The following is a 23,415-nucleotide window of genomic DNA, read 5'->3' as shown; positions in this document are numbered from 1 at the left end:
TCAACTCTCGCTAATTAGCTGAGACTCCTGACAAGGAAGAAGGGGATGATACCTGCATGATGGATCATGACATGATGGATGATCTCACCATCCGTGAGACAGACACAGTAAACCGATTGTCTCAGCACCCATCAAGGCCACAGAGCTGAGAGGCCTCACAAAGCATACAACCTGCACCAACATCTGTAATGAACTTTGGGTTCACCTGGGACAACTCATCCACCTTGAACTTTCATACAACTTGGGACAATTTACACACGTACACACATCTCTGTGACGTAAGGGAGACACACATGCAGAAGGGATAGTGGGCGGGTGCTAACACCCAATGTAACACCTGCACCCTCTGCTCAGAGAATAAATATCACAGCTTCCTTTTCTTCTCTCTTCTTTGTTTCTTCTTCCACTCGCTTTCATCTTCTCATTCTTCAGCTTAAAGGTGGAGTTACTTTAGAATCCGCGAAAGAATCACTGACGAAACGGAAAAGTATTAAGACTTTATCTTCATCGGTGAACGTGCCGGGGGGAAAGCGATAAACGACTTCCGGTCAAGACTTCCGCGTACTGCATTGCGTTTTCTTGTGATCTACTTGTTATTAACGGGTCTTACCTTTGCCGAAGTTTCAACATCATGATGCAGATTTGTAAGAAGTAAAAATTCTAGCTTTGTCTGACATGCAGATGTCTGTCGGCGGTTTACGTTCCGCCTGCTTTTGCTCTCCTCATGGACTGTTTTTCTTGCATACGCCTTCTGATACGTGATTGGTCAATATTACTCTGACTACAAGCATAGTAAAAATGGAAACCATAACACTTGTCTTCCCGGAAATCCACGTCCCTGCCTACAGATTCTACGTTGTAGACTATTCTACTATGTAGAATAATGTTAGTCCCCAGCCTGGGAAGCTAACAACCAGCCTAGCCAGTAGCCCATCCAATTGGTTGCTATGTTAGACGCATGACTTGCGGCCCTGGTCGAATGAATAGGTGGCTTCTCATTTACCACCGCCGGCCTCTCAGTTACCTGCGCTGGCTTATCATTGGCCAGATCAGTAGCTGGCTTTGGCAAGGATATAGCCTCCTTCGGCCTCTCAATAGTCTTTATTTTGTCCTTTTCCCTGCGCCATAGTGTATGACCCTCCCAGCATTCTCCCTTTTTTATTTTTATTTTTATTTTTTTAATATATATTTTTATTTTTTTAATTTGTGGATATACATGACAAAGAAGATAGTGACATTGAACAGAAAAAAGACACAAACAGATAAGCAGAACAAACAGATAGACAAACCAAAAAAATAAATAAAATAAAATAAAATAAACCAATAGTATGGAAAAGTTACGACTGTGTAAGTGTTGATATCATTACAGAATGGGAGTAGAAATTAGACTCAGGTATGGTGTGTGGTGTGTGTGTGTGTGTGTGTGTGTGTGTGTGTGTGTGTGGTGTGTGTATGTGTGTGTGTGTGTGGTGTGTGTATGTGTGTGTGTGTGGCTGGATGTTTGTATGACAGGTTCAGTTTGTGTTGAGGATCCTGGACATGTGAGGGGTATGGCAGTTGTGGCACAGAAATAAATGAATAAAATACAGAAATGAATAACTAGGTGTTATGTGGGTTATGATTATGAGTATTATGATAATTAATCAAAATGTTATACAGCAATGAGGGCGGGGCCGGACCGGGGCATTGGAGAGGCGAGCAGGAGACCCCCGGCCCCTAGGGGCACAACCCGAAGCCCCGACCGGAGAAAGGCAGTACGGGTCAGTGAGGGCTCCCCCCACAGACAAACACCCTTTATTTATTTATATATATATTTCTATTTGTTTTTTATTTTTTATTTTTTTATTCATTTTTTTCCTCTTTTCTCCCTTGTGAGCCGTCCTGTACATTGGGCCGCACCCAGGCCCAGAGGTGAGTGCTGGCCCGCTACAGAGACGGCCCAAATCTCAAGGCCCGTCCAGTACACGGAGCACTCCCAGACCCTTTGGGAGGGAGTGTGTTTAAATTGATTTGCCCCCCCCTATTCAAAAGTGCTGGTGCAGAGGTAGGCCCCGCCAACCCTACTCTCCACCCGCCCCAGTCAGATGCACCGCCATGCCACCAAGACATCATCACCACCGGACACGATACCCCCGCCCACCCTGTCCCCACCCCGGCCGGTCCCGCATCTCACCGCTAATGTTTAATTGTTTATATACCTATATGTATAAAACATCTTGATCTTTTTAATCCAAGTAACCAAAGAATATCATAAATAACAATGTCATCATAAGAGAGGCAGGTGGGGGGAAAAAAATGAATAAATAAATGATCAAATAAATAATAATCACAATAACAATAGTAATCGGACATACTGCTCTATAATAATAATAATAATGATAGTAATAATAGTAATAATAATAGTGATAATTATTATCATTATAATTATAATAGTAACTGATAAAAATAAAATAAAAATAAAAGTAAAAACCAGAAATAAAACTTGTTGATTAGGTTATTGACTTTGAAAATACTAACAGCAGCAGTAATAGTAAAGTCTGTCCATGAGTTATTGTGTTGTGGTTGTTGTATCCATTTGATTATGTACTGTATTTGGTTTGCTAGAAAATACTGTTGCAAGATTGGAGCTTGTAGACCGCCATGAGTTTTTTCCTTTTGTAATGTTGCAAGTGCGATTTTTGGTTTTTTATTTTTCCAGTAGAAGTGGTTGGTGAGTGAGTCCAGGGATTTAAACCATTTGTCTGTTGGGGTAGTTGGGAGCATCGAAAATAGGTAATTGACCTGGGGTAAGATTTTCATTTTAACTGTTGCAATTCTTCCTATGAGAGAGAGTGGTAGGTTTGTCCATCGTTTGAGGTCTTCTTGTATTTTTTTTATTAGTGGAGTATAATTGAGGTTAAAGAGATCTGATAGCTTCAGAGAAATGTTAATACCTAAATACTTAATATTACCGATGTGAAAAGGGAGCAGTTGGTTTTGGGTTGCAGAGTCCCATGCGCCTTCAGAGAGGGGGAGTATGGTTGATTTATTCCAGTTAATTGTATAATTTGAGATTGCAGAGAAATTGTCGATCAGATTAAAAGTTTCCTGTAATGAAGTGTTAGGGTCTTGTAAAAATAATAATATATCATCTGCGTAGAGGCTAATTTTATGTTGTGAGTTATTATGAATTCCTTTAATGTTATTGCTTTGTCGTATTGCTGCAGCCAGAGAATCAATGAAGAGGGCAAATAGAGAGGCTGAAAGTGGACAGCCTTGTCTGGTTCCTCTGTGAAGTCTGAAACTCTGTGAAGTGATACCATTTGTGGTTATTGTGGCCATAGGTGAAGTGTAAAGTATATTTATCCAATGGATGAATGACTCTCCAAAACCAAACTTTCTGAGTACATTGAAAATAAATTTCCAGTTAACCTTGTCAAACGCCTTGGATTAATGTGGGGGTAGCCGTTTCAATTCTGGTCGCTAGGGCTTTGGTGATAATTTTTAGATCTGTATTAATTAGAGATTGGACGGTAACTGGATGGGTGGGTTGGGTCTTAGGTTTTAATATAAGTGACATAGTGGCTGTATTCATGTAGGTAGGGATTGTGGAGGTGGTTTTTATTTCTAAGGTTGCTCTATAGAAAAGTGGTGAGACTATGTGCCAAAAGTGTTTATAAAATTCTGCTGGGAAACCATCTGGTCCGGGGGATTTATTGTTTGGCATTTTATTCAAGGCTTCATGAAGTTCTTCCGAGGTGATAGTCTAAGCTTTCAGCAAGTTCTTCTGAAAGGGCTGGTAAGGTTATGTTGTTGAAAAAAGATGCTATTTCTGTGGGAGTGGGTTCTGTACTGGAGGAATATAAGCTGCTGTAGAAAGATTGGAAAGTTTTGTTTATATCATGTGGGTCTTGGATAGTTTCCCCTCTGGGGATGATGATGGAATAATGATGGAATAATAGATTTTTCTTTTTTGTGTTGTAGTTGGTTTGCCAGATATTTCCCTGCTTTGTTGCTATATTGAAAGTTGTCATATTTAAGTTGTTGAATTAGAAACTATACAGCATTCTCCCTTGACAACTAAGGTTGCTTATAAGTGACAGTGTTAAAATCATTACACCTCAGACCCCAGTGGGTGGTGACTTCTGACACTTCTGATATATATATTTATTGTCCACGCATGTTTCTAATTTTTAGTTTTTATATATTTCGTCTACAGCCATAGTTGATATATTTACCAAATATTTGCATTTATGTGCTGATGTGAAGTTCATGTGCTCTCAGTGCACCTACTTGCAAAACATATTTTTTTCCAACATTTCTATGAATATCTTGATTTGCGTGTTCCGCCCATAGACTGCATGAAAAGATGGATGACATCCCTAAAAGTGAAGCCAAAATCTCTCTATCACCCCCTGCTGACTGGCTGCAGTATAGGTCATAAAGCCCGCCTCCTCCATGTTAACAGATGGGACATGAGTCAAACTATAAAATGAAAATAAACACCAAATAAATTTTTCTCAAACATGGTTTCTGTCATTATTAGTTCTTATCATGCTGATTTACGTCCAAGTGTTCATTTTTCTGACAAGTTTATATTTAAATTAGTTATTTGATGCTTAAAAATGATGATTGACAGCTCTGTTGACCAATGCGGCTCCTGCAGCCGATCTGTTCCGGATTAGCAGAGTAGAGGACGATCCGCGAGAACAAACGTAACTAAAACAATCACTACAGCCATTGAACCTGAATGAATACCTGTGAACGTTAACCTCAGACCAACACAAAGAAGCTGTTCTGCTGTTAAATAGCCGGCGTGCAGGATCCATGCTGTTTTTTCAGTAAGTCTGTGTTTTGGTTAGCAGAAGTGGCTACGAGGGCGCAACCCGCCGATCTCTCCTGCGCAGACTCTGGCTCCAAATGACGTCACCATCGTAAGATGGCAGCGCCCATCATTGGGGCTATTTTGGCATCAATTCTGTACGATGAGAGCAGATGGAGACGCGTCATCCATCGATACAGTCGTTGGTTCCGCCCTTGTGTGTCAGCCTCCATTACTGCGGTCAGTCTGCTGCTGCCTACTGCCCGTGACAGCAGCATGGGTAGTTGGATTAACAACATTAGACAGTGGCCCCCCAGGTGCTGATGAAGGTACCGTATGTAGATGGAGATACAAACGTTATTTAAACTTTACATATTAGTCAGACGTTGATGATGACAGGAGCCAGAAATAAAAAAAAACGGACCATCGGCCACAGTAACTAACAGTAACATAATTACTGAAAGCACACACCCCCAATACAAGTCAGCATTAATGGGCAATAACTACCCATGTGCAATACTATCAACGCACTTCATCACTTTTAATACCATGTTGTTGTTTTTTAACTGCATACGTTGGCAATGAGTGTATGGTAAAAAATGCTGGTATGTTTGTTGAATGTGTGTATGAGTGTATGAGTGTAAGAATCTATTATTTATTTTATTTCATATACATATATGTATATATTTTGAGTCGGGTGCTTGAAGTGCACCTGAATTTCGTTGTTTATCCTGTACAATGACAAAGAATCATATCTTATCTTGAGAGCTTATATTTATACATAAAAATGTATCATAAAGAAGATCAGATTTACTTGTGAGGCAAACCTTGTGTAAACAACTTTATTACATTTCAACGTTTTATTGTAGCAGAAATTAATGTTACTATAGTGACTGTCAAGTGTATTTACAACGTCATGGCTTCCCAAACTTGAAAAAGGAAGGACTTGACCAGACTCAGGATTTCAGTCAATCTTCAGTTTATTTTGACCAATAAACAAGGAAGGTGAAAAACCTTTAAACACAAGAATAAAACAAATGTAAATAAAATTCTGCATTTTCCATCAACCAAGATAAGTACATTTAAACGCATTTTCAGGAAAGTGCATTTAATTAGGTAAAAGGTAAGTAGATTTTAAACATACATTAACCATTGTCTCACTAAATATCAACCCAGGTAAGTACTGTGTAAATTAAACCTGTTTTTACCTTATGTTTTAACCTAAATTATTTTATACAGATTTTAGACGTGACATGTATTTCTATCACAATTCTAACACTCATACCTTTAATACTCATTTCTTAACTTAAATGAAATCAAGCATTTTAAACCGATTTTACTGTAGATTTTAACAACCATTTTTGAACAGAAATACCCTTATTTTTATACATACATTAAATATTTTTACTTTGCATTTTAATGAAGCAAAAAATTTACTATATTTTAACTAGTGCTATTTAAACACTTCATCAACTCTTTTCTATTCTTAGACATCTATTTTTAAGCACAGTTTTAAGCAACCTAATTGGGTCACAATTTGTTTTACAATTTAAACAGATATTTTATAGTAAATAAGGTAGGTAACCCAAAGAAACGAAATAAGCACAAATTGTACCCACATCTTAACAGTTTAATATCTAAATAAATGTTAAGCCAATTGCAATGACAAGTGCTGCCTTTAAACTGAACTTTACCGTATAAAACAATGTTAATCTCTCCCGTCAACAACAGACAGTACAATTCATTTACCCCAATACATGGACCACAACACAGCCAGAGATCACATTTCAGAGTCCAGTGAAGAGACGTGAGCTTACCGGTAGCCCTTTTGATTCGAGTCCTTTCCCCATGCGTTTGATTAATTTGTGAAGCTTCTTTAGCTTTGCTTCTGCTGTCCTCCGCCGTCTTGCACACAGCCAAACTACTGGGGCGTTTGTGGCGTGTGCTGCTGATTAGTTCAATTGCAATCACCTGCTGAGGTGCGCCGCAGAGCAGCGCGCCCGCTGTTACGCGCACGCAGCAGCACGCACGCAGCCACACCTCCAGGCAGATCGCCGCAACAGTAGCGTTACATAGAAGAAAATTCAACACTTCCTAGGACGGGACCGGTAATTCCCTGGATTCATGAGAAGGATTACAATCCTAATTGCTGATCCCAACTATTGCCTCGCTCTTTTTACTTTAATCTGGAAGACATCTTCCTGGCCTTAGAATCATCAATTCCCTCTCCACTGCAGCCCAGTTTAATTTGTCTGCACTTGGAGGTTACCGGAGGTACTTTGTTACTTAGATGTAGTGAGAATACTGTAATGCTGTCTCATGTCCAGGTGACCTGAACGATGGATGTCATTTTTAAAGTATTTGTACTGAAACAATTTATCTGGAGGTGAATGCTCTACTTAAACAATATCTATTCTATATACTCTTCAAGATGTTTCATATTAAATATGGCTGAAAAAGCGATTTTTGCTGAAGAGCATATTTAATGAGTTGTTGGGATTTGGTCGGAGCATTTTGGCTATTAAGAAAAATATTAATAAGAATTCTGATTATTAATTTTAATAAAAGAATATCAGTCAGAATGACTAATTTCAAGGCACCACCCTGGGATCAGGGAGTAATAACCAAAAAGAAGAAGACTCAGCCTCAATATTACACTTATACAAAATCAATATTGTTATGAAATATCAATATTTTCAATTAAAAGTGAAAAAGGGAAGGTATGAATCCGAGCACTGACCTTCGCAACCAGCTATAACCACAATGTGAATACACAAGTAATTACAAACAACTTCTCTTTAAATTATAAATAGAATTTATTTAACAAGCAGCACCAATCAAAGTTGACGACACTTAACCAAACAAATAACTATCAAACCTAAATACCAGCAGCTATTTACAATGCACAAAGCAGAGGCCCACACGTGTCTGCGTGCGTTTGTGTGTGTGTGTGTGTGTGTGTGTGTGTGTGTGTGTGTGTGTGTGTGTGTGTGTGTGTGTGAGTGGGGGGTGCAGAGAGAGAGAGGACAAGATGGCGGAGCTACCATGAAGGTGGTCGCGCCCCGTGTGTCTTCAAGATGGCGGATCAAGTCAATTGAACAAATCAGACGTGTGTGGCCTGGCACGCAGAAACCCGGCAGATGATTCTGAGCTCATCAGCTGTGGCACTGGACTTTTAACTGATAAAGGCAGCTTACTGATCTTAGCATGTAAATCTTATAATTAACACTCTAGATGCCGTTACCATAGCAACGACTGCACAAACAACAACAGCAGAAAGCACAACATCTCACTGGAGAAAAAAGTAAACCATCACCATGACCAGAAATGAAAAATGAACCAGTGTAACCAGCGTCTCTTCAATCTCCCATTTTCTTCTGTTTGTTCTGGTGAGCACAGAGCGTTACATCCCATCCACATCACTTTCAGCATATGACCTCTGGGTATGGAGGGAGAGACACACACACAGAAAGACACAGTTTTATTCTGTGCAGTTCTTCAGTTCTAAATAAAACATGTAAAGTGTTTCTATATTTATTTTTATGTACTAGTATTGTGAAATACAAATGACAGTTTCAGTAGTTGACAGTTACCTGGCCTGAAGTCTCTCTCATTGTCTCCACATTACTGTAAGTTACTTCCTCTTCTGGCTGTTAAAGGACAAAACTAAATGTAATTTACACAAAGTCTGAACAAGATGATATAACCTGTCCATTACATCATTTTAAAAATACTAACGATAAGCAATCTTATATACTTCCCTCATTAAGGAATAATTACACACAAATATTTTGACTTGCTTTCTTTGAAACTGATATATATCACTGTCTTGTCTGTCTTTTAATATGAAGCTATACAACCTGTAGCTGATTAGGTCTTTATGTTAAGCTTAGCTCACCCTGTGCTGGCTGTAGCTTTATATTTAACTGACTGATTTGAGTATAGATTCAATCTTTTCATCTAACTCTCCACGTGGAAGAAACACCAGGAAGAAAACGTGTCAAAATATTCTTAAAGTGAAACTGACTTTGAGCTTTAAGCTCACAGGCACATCCACAATATTGTACCATCTACAGTCGTTCTGCAAAGAGACGTTTTCTCTCATTATAAACACTGTGGAGATGAATCAGAATATCTTACTGGTGTTGCAGCTGATGTTTGGGCTGTGGTCCGCTCTGAAAGTGGAACAATCAAAACTCCTGTTACTGTCTCTCATTGTGCAATGACTGTGCGACACATGTCTACAGTTTTAAAGAGAAATAGTTAGAAACAACATGAGTTGGATTTATTAAGATCAGCACAGACTTACTTCGTCTTTTGAAAATAAACCATACGAACAAGCCGACCAGCACAACGAGGATCAACACGCTCAGACGGACGGAGAAACTCTTCAGGTGGAAGGAAACACTGTAGAATAAATTATAAAGACACGATGAAAATCATTAACAGATCAGTGTCCTTCAAGTAGAACTATGTTGTGATCAAGAAATATACTGCTGCACCATTTTATACAGTTTAGACGTTATTCATGATTAATAAAGGCAGCTTCATGTTAAAATGCATGTATTGAGACTTCACTACAAATCTGTGACTGATTCATTGGCCCCTAAATCAGCCACAGTCTACTAAATAGTGTATTGACTGCAAATGTAACTGACCTGTGCGACGCAGCCTGAACTGTGGTGTGTTCTTCATACTCAAACACAGACGTGTGATTGACAGGTTGATGAGTGCTTTCAAAGGTGTTTGAACCTCTTGTTGCTGCGAGTGCGGCTGAGAGAAACAACAGAATGATTAACAGAATCATATCACAAATATGTATACTAATATCACATCTGTATCAAATGCAACGCTTTGCTAATGTTGCAAATTATAACTGCACATTTTATAACCTTGTGCTCGTCTATACTGTTGGTCAGTATTATGGTACTTACTAGTGCTGAGTCTCTCTTGAACAGTTACATGCACTGGCATCTGTAGGTCTCCTTTATCACAGAAGTACCAGCCGCTGCTCTGTGTCCTCAGTCCACTCAGAGTCACAGAGAAAACTTTGGAGACTTTTACATTAATGGTCACTGTTGTTCCATCTATTGATCCAGACGGCTCCTTCACACAGGACCCTCCCAGCCTGCACCACCGACTTTCTCCACCAACACTATAGTGACAATGGACGGTAACATCTTCTCCAATAAATCCTGTAACCTCCTGACGATCCACAGAGAGCTGGGGCCGACCTTGAGGGACAACAAACAGCATTTTCTACAATGTTGTGTTCAGCTGTTTGATCAGTACTTTCTGCAAAGAGTACATGTGGTAGATAAATGACTTCATTTACATTTATTTCAAATATTATTGACTGATGATGATAAGAGTACTAATGGGATCAAATTGTTATTCTAAGTGTCTGACAACATTACAAACAGGTTTGCTACAGAGAAAGACCTTTTTTTACAACAGAAAGATGCTTTTTTAAACAAGAAACAACCTGTAAATCGCCCACTTCAAAGCCACCAGACTCCATTGACAAAAACAGTAATTTAACTCCAAAGAACACAGGAGTTGCTGATCCACTGCTGCATAAACCGGTTACTTAATTTGTATCGTTGTGTGACTCTGGTGTTTTAAAGGTTTGAATCCAACACATAACTCAAACAAACTACCTGATTGAGGCAGCAGGAGACCAGGAACACCTGTGTTCTGTGAGGAAAAAATACTGTTTTTGTCAATGGAGTCTGGTGGATTAGAAGATAGCAATGTAGCTCACAGCTCTTTCTGGTTAAAAAGGATCTTACCTTCATAAAAAGGTCTATTTGTGTAACAATCCTTTCTTTATGTTGTCAGCCAGTTAACAATCAGATAACAAACTGAGCCTGTGAGGGGCAAAAACAAGCATTTTTACTGGACATACTTTAATCCTAAAAATATCTGTATAAGTGATTTAAACCCAGAGATATGTAAAGCAGGTTAAAACACACAGGAAGTCCCTTCTAAGGCTTCTTACCTGTGGACAGCAGAAATAACGTCTGGATATCTGGCCCATTATTTATCTCCACAGCACACCAGTAATAAGACCCAACAGACAGGTCACTAATGGTCACAGTGAAGATTCTTTGCTGTTTGTCATCAGAGATTAAAAACCTTCCTGAACCACCTTGTTCATTAGTTTTAACTGCGTCGAAGCAGGTACCCCAATCCCATCCTTTACACAAGTATTTCACATGAGTTGTGTACTTAGACTCATAGAGACACGGGACAGAGACGGAGCCTCCTCTCTTCACTGACACTTTACTGACTGTAGTTAAGCTGTGAATTCCTGCAACAAACAAATTGACCATAAAAAGTTGAAGTTATAGTCACATCATCTTCTGACATCACCAGAAAATACAAATGATAGAATAATCCCGGTGACCGACCTGTGAGTCCAGTAAGGATGAGAAGAGCGCTGAGATGAGCGGCCATGTTGATGAGAGAGCAGAGAGGAAACAACAGCGACCATCTCACTGTGAGAATGACGTCATACTTCCTGCTATAACTGCATAGGTAATTTCAGTGGTTAACAACCAAAGACTGTTTCTACTGTCTACATTAACACTTCTCCTCCCCCTACACTATATACAGGTTCCCACACTCTCAGATATTTCTTGTTTTTGCATGTTTCTATTTGTTGGTTTTCTAATTTATTTTTCATATAGCTGATATCTTGTGTTTTATTGTGTTAAATGAACACTCAAGTAATTTGCCTTTACTTTGTGCTGATGTGAAGGAGTTCACGTGCTTTCAGTGGCCTACTTGTAAAACTTTTTCTTCCAACACTTCTATGAATATCTTGATTTGTGTGTTCTGCCATCGTGTGGCACCCTCCATTACTGTGGTGGCAAGTCAGCCTGTCGATCAGTCTGCTGCTGCCGTTCTCTACCGGCATGCCGCTCCTGTTCCAGATCTTACAATCAAACTATATCAGGTGTACTCAATACATGCAGCCCAACATTTATAGCAGGTTAAAAAAGGTTCATGTTTACTTAATGCTACTTGAGCCAGATGACTTCCAGCCGGTTGCACTGACATCACACATGATGAAGACCATGGAACGGCTGCTGCTCCATCTCCTCAGACCCCAGGTCCGCCACGCACAAGATCCTCTGCAGTTCGCATATCAGGTGAAGGCGGGCGTGGACGACGCCATCCTCTATCTGCTACACAGGGCTGACTGTCACCTGGACAAGGGCAGTGGCGCGGTTAGAATCATGTTCTTTGATTTTTCCAGATCCTTTAATACCATCCAGCCCCTACTCCTGAGAGACAAGCTGACAGAGATGAGGGTGGACTCACATCTGGTGAGATGGATTACAGACTATCTGACAGAGAGACCACAGTACGTCAGGCTGAAAGGCTGCACATCTGACAGTGTGGTCAGCAGCACTGGAGCAGCACTGGAGCACCACAGGGGACGGTACTTTCCCCTCTACACCTCTGACTTCCAGCACAACTCTGAGCTCGGCCACATGCAGAAATACTCAGACGACACTGTGATCGTCGGCTGTGTCAGGAATGGACGGAAGGGGGAGTACAGGAGCCTGGTGGAGGGCTTTGTGAGGTGGTCGAGCATAGTATAAATGGAAACCAGAACACTTGCCTTCCCGGAAATCCACGTCCCTGCCTACAGATTCTACTATGTAGACTATTCTCGCCAGCCTGGGAAACTAATGACCAGCCTTTTCAGTAACTGGTTCAGTGGGTTGTTAGCTTCGGCGTGCTAGTCGCCAGCCTGGGAAGCTACCAACCAGCCTAGCCAGTAGCCCATCCAATTGGTTGCTATGTTAGACGCATGACTTGCGGCCCTGGTCGAATGAATAGGTGGCTTCTCATTTACCACCGCCGGCCTCTCAGTTACCTGCGCTGGCTTATCATTGGTCAGATCAGTTGCTGGCTTCGGCAAGGATATAGCCTCCTTCGGCCTCTCAATAGTCTTACTTTTGTCCTTTTCCCTGCGCCATAGTGTATGACCCTCCCAGCATTCTCTTGACAACTAAGGTTGCTTATAAGTGACAGTAAGGCTGCACAAAGAAAGGGGCAGGACCTGCTTAAAAGATCTCTGGTTAAAATAATCATTACACCTCAGACCCGAGCGGGTGGTGACTTCTGACACTTCTGAAGAACTCACATATTTATTGTACACACGTTTCTAATTTTTAGTTTTTATATATTTCGTCTACAGCCATAGTCGATATCTTTACCAAATATTGCATTTATGTGCTGATGTGAAGTTCATGTGCCCTCAGTATGCCTACTTGCAAAACATACACTACTCACAAAAAGTTAGAGATATTTGGCTTTCGGGTGAAATTTATGGAAAATGTAAAAAGTTCACGCTACAGTGGTATTATATCATGAAAGAAGGGCATTTACGTAGGAGCATGCAATGGTGATTTCCTCATCCTAAACTATTTATTGAAACAAAAGCCAACAACAGTGGTGGGTACACCACTACACAAAATGTCAATGTCTCAATAACTTGTCATGTGCCCTTGAGCATCAATTACACCTTGACAACGACATCTCATGCTGTTCACAAATGGATTTATTGACTGCTGAGGCATGGCATCTGACTCTTCTTGAAGGGTGGCCCTCAGGTCATTGAGGTTCTGGGGTTCTGGGGAGTTCCGAGCCTCTACACGGCGACTCAGCTGATCCCATAGGTTTTCTATGGGATTCAGGTCTGGAGAAAGTGCAGGCCACTCCATTTGAGGTACCCCAGTCTCCAGCAGCCGTTCCCCGTAGGGCAGTTCTGTATTGACTAGACACACCTGCCCACACTGTAACTGCTCGTCTGGTGACAACAGTGGCTGATCAATCAATCAATCAATCAAATTTTATTTGTATAGCGCCAAATCATAACCAGGGTTATCTCGAGACACTTTACAGAAAGAGCAGGTCTAGACGACTCTTTGTTAAGTTATTTAAAGAGAGTCCCAACATGAATCCACCATGAGTAGCACTTAGCAATATTTGGCACATTGGCAAGGAAAAACTTCCTTTTAACAGGCAGAAACCTCGAGCAGAACCAGACTCATGTTGAACAGCCATCTGCCTCGACTGGATGGGCCGAACATGGGATAGAAGGAGATGCAGGATAGAGACAGGCAAAGAGAGCAGCAACAACATATGTTCTTGTTACCACAACAACATATGTCCTTGTTACATGAACAACAACAGACACATACTTATGGTTACAATGCCAATAATAGTGGTAGACTAGGGTGAAGATTAACAAAATAAATAAATGAATAAATCAGCGAGAGAAGCAGAGAGAGAGAGAGAGAGAGAGAGAGAGAGAGAGAGAGAGAGGAGAGTCAGAGAGAGAGAGAGAGTCAGAGAGAGAGAGAGAGTCAGAGAGAGAGAGAGAGAGTCAGAGAGAGAGAGTCAGGGAGAGGGAGAGAGAGAGAGAGAGAGAGAGAGAGAGAGAGAGAGAGAGAGAGAGAGAGAGAGAGAGAGAGAGAGAGAGAGAGAGAGAGAGAGAGAGAGAGAGAGAGGAGAGAGAGAGAGAGGGAGAGAGAAGCTTGGTGTGTCAGATCCCCCGGCAGTCTAAACCTATAGCAGCATAACTATGGGCTAGTCCAAGCCTGAGCCAGCCCTAACTATAAGCTTTATCAAAGAGGAAAGTTTTAAGTCTACTCTTAAAAGAAGAGAGGGTGTCTGCCTCCCGGACCTTGACTGGTAGATTGTTCCAGAGGAGGGGGGCCTGGTAATTGAAGGCTCTACCTCCAACACTACTCTTAGAGACTTTAGGTACCACAAGCAGGCCTGCATCCTGGGAGCGCAATGTTCTAGAGGGGTAATATGGCACTATGAGCTCTTTAAGATATGATGGTGCCTGACCATTAAGAGCTTTGTAAGTAAGAAGAAGGATTTTAAATTCTATTCTAGATTTTACAGGAAGCCAGTGCAGAGAGGCTAATACAGGAGAGATGTGCTCTCTCTTCCTAGTTCTTGTCAGCACACGTGCTGCAGCATTTTGTACCAGCTGCAGAGTTTTTAGTGACTTATTAGGGCAGCCTGATAGTAACGAGTTACAATAATCCAACCTGGAAGTAACGAATGCATGGACTAGTTTTTCTGCATCGTTTTGAGACAAGATGTGTCTGATTTTTGCTATGTTGCGGAGATGAAAGAAGGCTGTCCTTGATATTTGTTTTATGTGGGAGATGAAGGACATATCCTGATCAAATAGAACTCCCAGATTCCTAACAGTAGTGCTGGATGCCAGGCTGATGCCATCTAGGGCAGCTATATCATTAGAGAAAGAGTCTCTAAGGTGTTTTGGGCCGAGCACAATAACTTCAGTTTTGTCTGAATTAAGTAGCAGAAAGTTTCTAGTCTTCCAGATCTTTATGTCCTTAAGGCATGCTTCTAGTTTAGATAGATTGGTTTCGTCTGGCTTCATAGATAAGTATAATTGAGTATCATCCGCATAACAATTAAAATTAATGGAGTGTTTCCTCATGATATTACCCAGAGGAAGCATATATAAGGTAAAAAGAACCGGTCCGAGCACAGAACCTTGTGGAACTCCATGACTAACTTTGGTTTGCATAGAGGACACATCATGAACATTAACAAACTGAGATCGATCTGATAAATAAGATTTAAACCAACTCAGTGCAGAATCTGTAATGCCAATTAAATGTTCTAATCTCTGTAACAGGATGTGATGGTCTATCGTGTCGAAAGCGGCACTAAGATCTAACAGGACGAGTACAGAGAGAAGTCCTCTGTCCGAAGCAGCAAGTAGATCATTTGAAACTCGCACAAGGGCTGTCTCAGTGCTATGGTGGACTCTAAATCCTGACTGAAAGTCCTCAAATAAACTGTTGTTATGAAGAAAGTCACATAATTGATTAGCGACTGCTTTCTCAAGGATCTTTGAGATAAAAGGAAGGTTAGATATAGGTCTATAGTTAGCTAAGGTGCCTGAATCATGGGTAGGCTTTTTAAGAAGTGGCTTAATTACAGCTAGTTTAAAAGGCTGGGGTACATAGCCCGTCGATAAAGACATATTGATCATATCTAGTAAAGAAGTGCTAATTGAGGGAAAGACTTCCTTAAGCAGCTTGGTTGGAATCGGGTCTAAAAGACAGGTTGATGGTTTAGACGAAGATATCAGAGAATTTAGCTCAGTAAGGTCAATTGGAGAAAAACAGTCAAGGTAAACATCAGGTTTTTCCAGGTGTTTCCAAAGATACATCTGCACCGGTTAACGGCAGGAGGTTACAAATTTTGTCTCTAATCTTTAGGATTTTGTCATTAAAGAAGCTCATGAAATCATCACTGCTGAGGCCTATAGGAATACCTGGCTCAGTGGAGCTGTGACTCTCTGTCAGCCTGGCTACAGTGCTGAAAAGGTACCTGGGATTGTTTTTATTTTCTTCTATGAGGGAGGAGTAGTAGACACCTCGAGCATGCTGTAGGGCCTTCCTGTATTTATTAAGACTATTTTGCCAGAGTAAACGAGACTCTTCTGTTTTGGTGGATCGCCACATTCTTTCAAATTTACGCGATATTTGCTTCAAGTTACGAGTTTCTGAGTCATACCATGGAGCTAGCCTCTGTCGTTTAATAATCTTTTTTAAGGGGGCAATCGAGTCTAGAGTACTTCTCAGCAAACCTGCAGTACTATCAACAAACTGATCAAGCTGAGAGGGACTAACATTAGCATCAGAGCTTTCTGTAGTAAACAGATGTGGTAAAGGATTAAAAGCAGCTGGAATTGTTTCCTTAAATTTAGCTACAGTCCTATCAGACAAACATCTTGTGAGTACATTTTTGTTAACTGGAGAGTAGTGGGTTAATAGGACATCGAATGTTACTAAATAGTGATCTGATAGAAGAGGATTTTGTGGGAAGACAATTAAGTTTTCGGTTTCAAGGCCATAAGCTAGAACAAGGTCAAGGGTGTGGTTAAAGCGGTGAGTAGGCTGGTTTACACTTTGAGTGAAACCAAGAGTCCAAAAGGGACATCAATGCCATGCTAAGACTATCATTATCAACATCTACATGAATATTGAAGTCCCCTACAATAATTATTTCATCTGAAATCTGAATCTGATAAAAACTCTTAGAATTCAGTTAGAAAATCAGAGTATGCGCCAGGAGGGCGGTATACTATCACAAATTAAACAGGCTGTAAAGTTTTCCAAGCTGGGTGTGAAAAACTCAGAACAAGGCTTTCAAAAGAGCTGAAACTAAGTTTTGGTCGAGGGTTGATTAGAAGACTAGAACTGAAGATAGCTGCCACTCCATCACCTCGACCAGTGTCTCGAGGAATATGAGTATTAAGATGACTGGGAGGAGTGGATTCATTTAAGCTGACATATTCTTCCTGACACAGCCAAGTCTCAGTTAAAGAGAGTAAATCAATATGATAATCTGATATCAGATCGTTCACTAATAGAGCTTTAGATGACAGGGATCTGATATTTAACAGACCACATTTAATTCTCATATTTTTTGGCATAACTTCGGTTGTTTTAATTTTTATTACATTTTTTTGATTTACTCCTTTTTATTTGAGTTTGAATTAACTGTAATAAAAGGCCTGGGTTGGGGGGCAGACACAGTCTCTATAACATTAACATTGTGGCTGGGAAACTGCTCACAGGGAAGCTCAGAGGAGTGTGTAGGACTACAGCTCTGCCTCCTGGTCTCAACTCTGGTTTGTCAGGTTTTACGACCAACAAACTTAGCCATATTACGAGACAAAAGAGCTGCACCATCCAAAGTGGGATGAATGCCGTCTCTTCCGATAAGACCAGGCTTTCCCCAGAATGTCTGCCAGTTATCTATGAAGCCCACACATCGTTTGCTGGGCACCACCTCGACAGCCAGCGGTTGAATGATGACATGCGGCTATACATGTCATCACTCGTCAGATTGGGCAGGGGTCCAGAGAAAACTACGGAGTCCGACATCGTCTTTGCAAATGCACACACCGACTCAACATTAATTTGAGTGACTTCCGATTGGCGTAACCGGGAGTCATTAACGCCGACATGAATTACAATCTTATCAAAATTACGATTATCCTTTGTCAGCAGTTTTAAATTGGACTCGATGTCGCCCGCTCTGGCCCCAGGAATACATTTCACTATGGCCACTGGCCTCGCTAACTTCACGTTTCTGACTATGGAGCTGCCAATAACCAGAGTTGGTTTCTCAGCGGGTGTGTCGCTGAGTGGGGAAAACTTGTTCGAAACGTGAAGTTGTTGGTGGTGAACCGTGTGCTTTGTCTTGCGGCTATGCTTCCCTCTGATAGTAACCCAGCCACTGCATCCCGGCTGCTTGGGAGTTGCCGGGGGAGAAGCTACGCTAGGTCGGCCCGCATCAGCTACTGGCCCTGGGGGCTTGCTGCCGACGACAGCAGCTAGTGATGCTTGGTTTTCCAAGGTGCGGAGCCGCGTCTCTAATTCCGTGATCCTCGCCTCCATAGCTCCAAAAATACATTTCATACAAGTACCCTTATCCATAAAGGAGGTCGAGGTAGAGCTAAACATCTGACACACCGAACAGGGCAGATCAGGAGAGCAGGAGGGAGAAGGAGAAGACATTTCAATTGATTAAGCTAGCTGCTAAGCTAACGGCTAAGCGAGTATAAAGTTAAGGGTTTAGCAGATATGACGCTAATGCAACAACGAGAGTGCTTGATGAAAACTAGTGTCTGTTTAAGTACACAGCAGCTGAATAACCACAGTGATGATAATTACAGCAGATTAATCTTTTTAGCTCGAGCTCTAGCAAGAAGTGGCTACGAGGGCGCCACCCTCCAATCTCTCCTGCGCAGACTCTGGCTCCAAATGACGTCACCATCGTAAGATGACAGCGCCTATCATGGGGGCTATTTTGGCATCAATTCCGTGCGATGAGAGCAGATGGAGACGCGTCATCCATCTATACAGTCAGTGGTTCCGCTCTTGTGTGTCAGCCTCCATTACTGCGGTCAGTCTGCTACTGCCTGCTGCCCGTGACAGCAGCATGGGTAGTTGGATTAACAACATTAGACAGTGGCCCCCAGGTGCTGATGAAGGTACCGTATGTAGATGGAGATACAAACGTTATTTAAACTTTACATATTAGTCAGACGTTGATGATGTCAGGAGCCAGAAATAGAGAAAAACGGACCACATGACCGTCCGCCACAGTAACTAACAGTAACATAATTACTGAAAGCACACACCCCAAATACAAGTCAGCATTAATGGGCAATAACTACCCATGTGCAATACTATCAATGCACTTCATCATCACTTTTTTTAATACCATGTTGTTTTTTTAACTGCATACGTTGGCAATGAGTGTATGGTAAAAAATTCTGTTATATGTTTGTGGAATGTGTGTATGAGTGTATGAGTGTAAGAATCTATTTATTATTTATTTTATTTCATATACATATATGTATATATTTTGAGTCAGTTGCTTGAAGCAGAAATTAATGTTACTATAGTGACTGTCAAGTGTATTTACAACGTCATGGCTTCCAACACTTGAAAAAGGAAGGACTTGACCAGACTCAGGATTTCACTCGATCTTCAGTTTATTTTGACCAATAAACAAGGAAGGTGAAAAACCTTTAAACACAAGAATTAAACAAATGTAAATAAAATTCTGCATTTTCCATCAACCAAGATAAATACATTTAAACGCATTTTCAGGAAAGTGCATCTAATTAGGTAAAAGGTAAGTAGATTTTAAACATACATTAACCATTGTCTCACTAAATATCAACCCAGGTAAGTACTGTGTAAATTAAACCTGTTTTTACCTTATGTTTTAACCTAAATTATTTTATACAGATTTTAGAAGTGACATGTATTTCTATCACAATTTTAACACTCATACCTTTAATACTCATTTCTTAACTTAAATGAAATCAAGCATTTTAAACCGATTTTACTGTAGATTTTAACAACCATTTTTGAACAGAAATACCCTTATTTTTATACATCAATTAAATATTTTTACTTTGCATTTTAATGAAGCAAAAAATTCACTATATTTTAACTAGTGCTATTTAAACACTTCATCAACTCTTTTCTATTCTTAGACATCTATTTTTAAGCACAGTTTTAAGCAACCTAATTGGGCCACAATTTGTTTTACAATTTAAACAAATATTTTATTGTTAATAAGGTAGGTAACGCAAAGAAACGAAATAAGTACAAATTGTACCCACATCTTAACAGTTTAATATCTAAATAAATGTTAAGCCAATTGCAATGACAAGTGCTGCCTTTAAACTGAACTTTACCGTATAAAACAATGTTAATCTCTCCCGTCAACAACAGACAGTACAATTCATTTACCCCAATACATGGACCACAACACAGCCAGAGATCACATTTCAGAGTCCAGTGAAGAGACGTGAGCTTGCCGGTAGCCCTTTTGATTCGAGTCCTTTCCCCATGCGTTTGATTAATTTGTGAAGCTTCTTTAGCTTTGCTTCTGCTGTCCTCCGCCGTCTTGCACACAGCCAAACTACTGGGGCGTTTGTGGCGTGTGCTGCTGATTAGTTCAATTGCAATCAACTGCTGAGGTGCGCCGCAGAGCAGCGCGCCCGCTGTTACGCGCACGCAGCAGCACGGCCGCTGTTACGCGCACGCAGCAGCACGCACGCAGCCACACCTCCAGGCGGATCGCCGCAACAGTAGCGTTACATAGAAGAAAATTCAACACTTCCTAGGACGGGACCCGTAATTCCCTGGATTCATGAGAAGGATTACAATCCTAATTGCTGATCCCAACTATTGCCTCGCTCTTTTTACTTTAATCTGGAAGACATCTTCCTGGCCTTAGAATCATCAATTCCCTCTCCACTGCAGCCCAGTTTAATTTGTCTGCACTTGGAGGTTACCGGAGGTACTTTGTTACTTAGATGTAGTGAGAATACTGTAATGCTGGCTCATGTCCAGGTGACCTGAACGATGGAGGTCATTTTTAAAGTATTTCTACTGAAACAATTTATCTGGAGGTGAATGCTCTACTTAAACAATATCTATTCTATATACTCTTCAAGATGTTTCATATTAAATATGGCTGAAAAACGATGTTTGCTGAAGAGCTGATTTAATGAGTTGATGGGATTTGGTCGGAGCATTTTGGCTATTAAGAAAAATATTAATAAGAATTCTGATTATTAATTTTAATAAAAGAATATCAGTCAAATTTCAGGGCACCACCCTGGGATCAGGGAGTAATAACCAAAAAGAAGAAGACTCAGCCTCAATATTACACTTATACAAAATCAATATTGTTATGAAAAATCAATATTTTCAATTAAAAGTGAAAAAAGGGAAGGTATGAATCCGAGCACTGACCTTCGCAACCAGCTATAACCACAATGTGAATACACAAGTAATTACAAACAACTTCTCTTTAAATTACAAATAGAATTTATTTAACAAGCAGCACCAATCAAAGTTGATGACACTTAACCAAACAAATAACTATCAAACCTAAATACCAGCAGCTATTTACAATGCACAAAGCAGAGGCCCACACCTGTCTGCGTGCGTTTGTGTGTGTGTGTGTGTGTGTGTGTGTGTGTGTGTGTGTGTGTGTGTGTGAGTGGGGGGTGCAGAGAGAGAGAGGACAAGATGGCGGAGCTACCATGAAGGTGGTCGCGCCCCGTGTGTCTTCAAGATGGCGGATCAAGTCAATTGAACAAATCAAACGTGTGTGGCCTGGCACGCAGAAACCCGGCAGATGATTCTGAGCTCATCAGCTGTGGCACTGGACTTTTAACTGATAAAGGCAGCTTACTGATCTTAGCATGTAAATCTTATAATTAACACTCTAGATGGCGTTACCATAGCAACGACTGCACAAACAACAACAGCAGAAAGCACAACATCTCACTGGAGAAAAAAGTAAACCATCACCATGACCAGAAATGAAAAATGAACCAGTGTAAGAACAGCGTCTCTTAAATCTCCCATTTTCTTCCGTTTGTTCTGGTGAGCACAGAGCGTTACATCCCATCCACATCACTTTCAGCATATGACCTCTGGGTATGGAGGGAGAGACACACACACAGAAAGACACAGTTTTATTCTGTGCAGTTCTTCAGTTCTAAATAAAACATGTAAAGTGTTTCTATATTTATTTTGATGTACTAGTATTGTGAAATACAAATGACAGTTTCAGTAGTTGACAGTTACCTGGCCTGAAGTCTCTCTCATTGTCTCCACATTACTGTAAGTTACTTCCTCTTCTGGCTGTTAAAGGACAAAACTAAATGTAATTTACACAAAGTCTGAACAAGATGATATAACCTGTCCATTACATCATTTTAAAAATACTAACGATAAGCAATCTTATATACTTCCCTCATTTAGGAATAATTACACACAAATATTTTGACTTGCTTTCTTTGAAACTGATATATATCACTGTCTTGTCTGTCTTTTAATATGAAGCTATACAGCCTGTAGCTGATTAGGTCTTTATGTTAAGCTTAGCTCACCCTGTGCTGGCTGTAGCTTTATATTTAACTGACTGATTTGAGTATAGATTCAATCTTTTCATCTGACTCTCCACGTGGAAGAAACACCAGGAAGAAAACGTGTCAAAATATTCTTAAAGTGACACTGACTTTGAGCTTTAAGCTCACAGGCACATCCACAATATTGTACCATCTACAGTCGTTCTGCAAAGAGACGTTTTCTCTCATTATAAACACTGTGGAGATGAATCAGAATATCTTACTGGTGTTGCAGCTGATGTTTGGGCTGTGGTCCGCTCTGAAAGTGGAACAATCAAAACTCCTGTTACTGTCTCTCATTGTGCAATGACTGTGCGACACATGTCTACAGTTTTAAAGAGAAATAGTTAGAAACAACGTGAGTTGGATTTATTAAGATCAGCACAGACTTACTTCGTCTTTTGAAAATAAACCATACGAACAAGCCGACCAGCACAACGAGGATCAACACGCTCAGACGGACGGAGAGACTCTTCAGGTGGAAGGAAACACTGTAGAATAAATGATAAAGACACGATGAAAATCATTAACAGATCAGTGTCCTTCAAGTAGAACTATGTTGTGATCAAGAAATATACTGCTGCACCATTTTATACAGTTTAGACGTTATTCATGATTAATAAAGGCAGCTTCATGTTAAAATGCATGTATTGAGACTTCACTACAAATCTGTGACTGATTCATTGGCCCCTAAATCAGCCACAGTCTACTAAATAGTGTATTGACTGCAAATGTAACTGACCTGTGCGACACAGCCTGAACTGTGGTGTGTTCTTCATACACAAACACAGACGTGTGATTGACAGGTTGATGAGTGCTTTCAAAGGTGCTTGAACCTCTTGTTGCTGCGAGTGCGGCTGAGAGAAACAACAGAATGATTAACAGAATCATATCACAAATATGTATACTAATATCACATCTGTATCAAATGCAACGCTTTGCTAATGTTGCAAATTATAACTGCACATTTTATAACCTTGTACTCGTCTGTACTGTTGGTCAGTATTATGGTACTTACTAGTGCTGAGTCTCTCTTGAACAGTTACATGCACTGGCATCTGTAGGTCTCCTTTATCACAGAAGT

The 23,415-nt window shown here is 40.5% G+C and overlaps 1 protein-coding gene and 1 long non-coding RNA gene across 2 annotated transcripts; both read right to left on the bottom strand.

The window, feature by feature from the left end:
- Positions 1-7,691: 7,691 nt before the first annotated feature.
- Positions 7,692-11,723, bottom strand: LOC138593646 (uncharacterized). Its single transcript, XM_069664722.1, has 7 exons — positions 11,669-11,723; positions 9,736-10,035; positions 9,460-9,574; positions 9,111-9,208; positions 8,942-8,976; positions 8,395-8,451; positions 7,692-8,240 (listed from the first exon to the last, which is right to left on the bottom strand). Exons 1-7 carry the CDS (start codon positions 11,721-11,723, stop codon positions 8,205-8,207), a joined length of 696 nt encoding a protein of 231 aa, XP_069520823.1. The 3' UTR covers positions 7,692-8,204.
- A 9,599-nt stretch (positions 11,724-21,322) lies between these two features.
- Positions 21,323-22,780, bottom strand: LOC138594030 (uncharacterized). Its single transcript, XR_011308347.1, has 4 exons — positions 22,725-22,780; positions 22,556-22,590; positions 22,009-22,065; positions 21,323-21,854 (listed from the first exon to the last, which is right to left on the bottom strand). It is a non-coding gene; the product is annotated as an uncharacterized lncRNA (long non-coding RNA).
- Between the last annotated feature and the right edge of the window lie 635 nt (positions 22,781-23,415).

Source organism: Semicossyphus pulcher, unplaced genomic scaffold (genome assembly GCF_022749685.1).
Source record: "Semicossyphus pulcher isolate SPU_LCO1_2020_fin unplaced genomic scaffold, fSemPul1.0.p SCAF_16, whole genome shotgun sequence".
Taxonomy (NCBI): domain Eukaryota; kingdom Metazoa; phylum Chordata; class Actinopteri; order Labriformes; family Labridae; genus Semicossyphus; species Semicossyphus pulcher.
The sequence above is the reverse complement of the archived record's forward strand: the minus strand, read 5'-3'. Positions and strand labels throughout refer to the sequence as shown.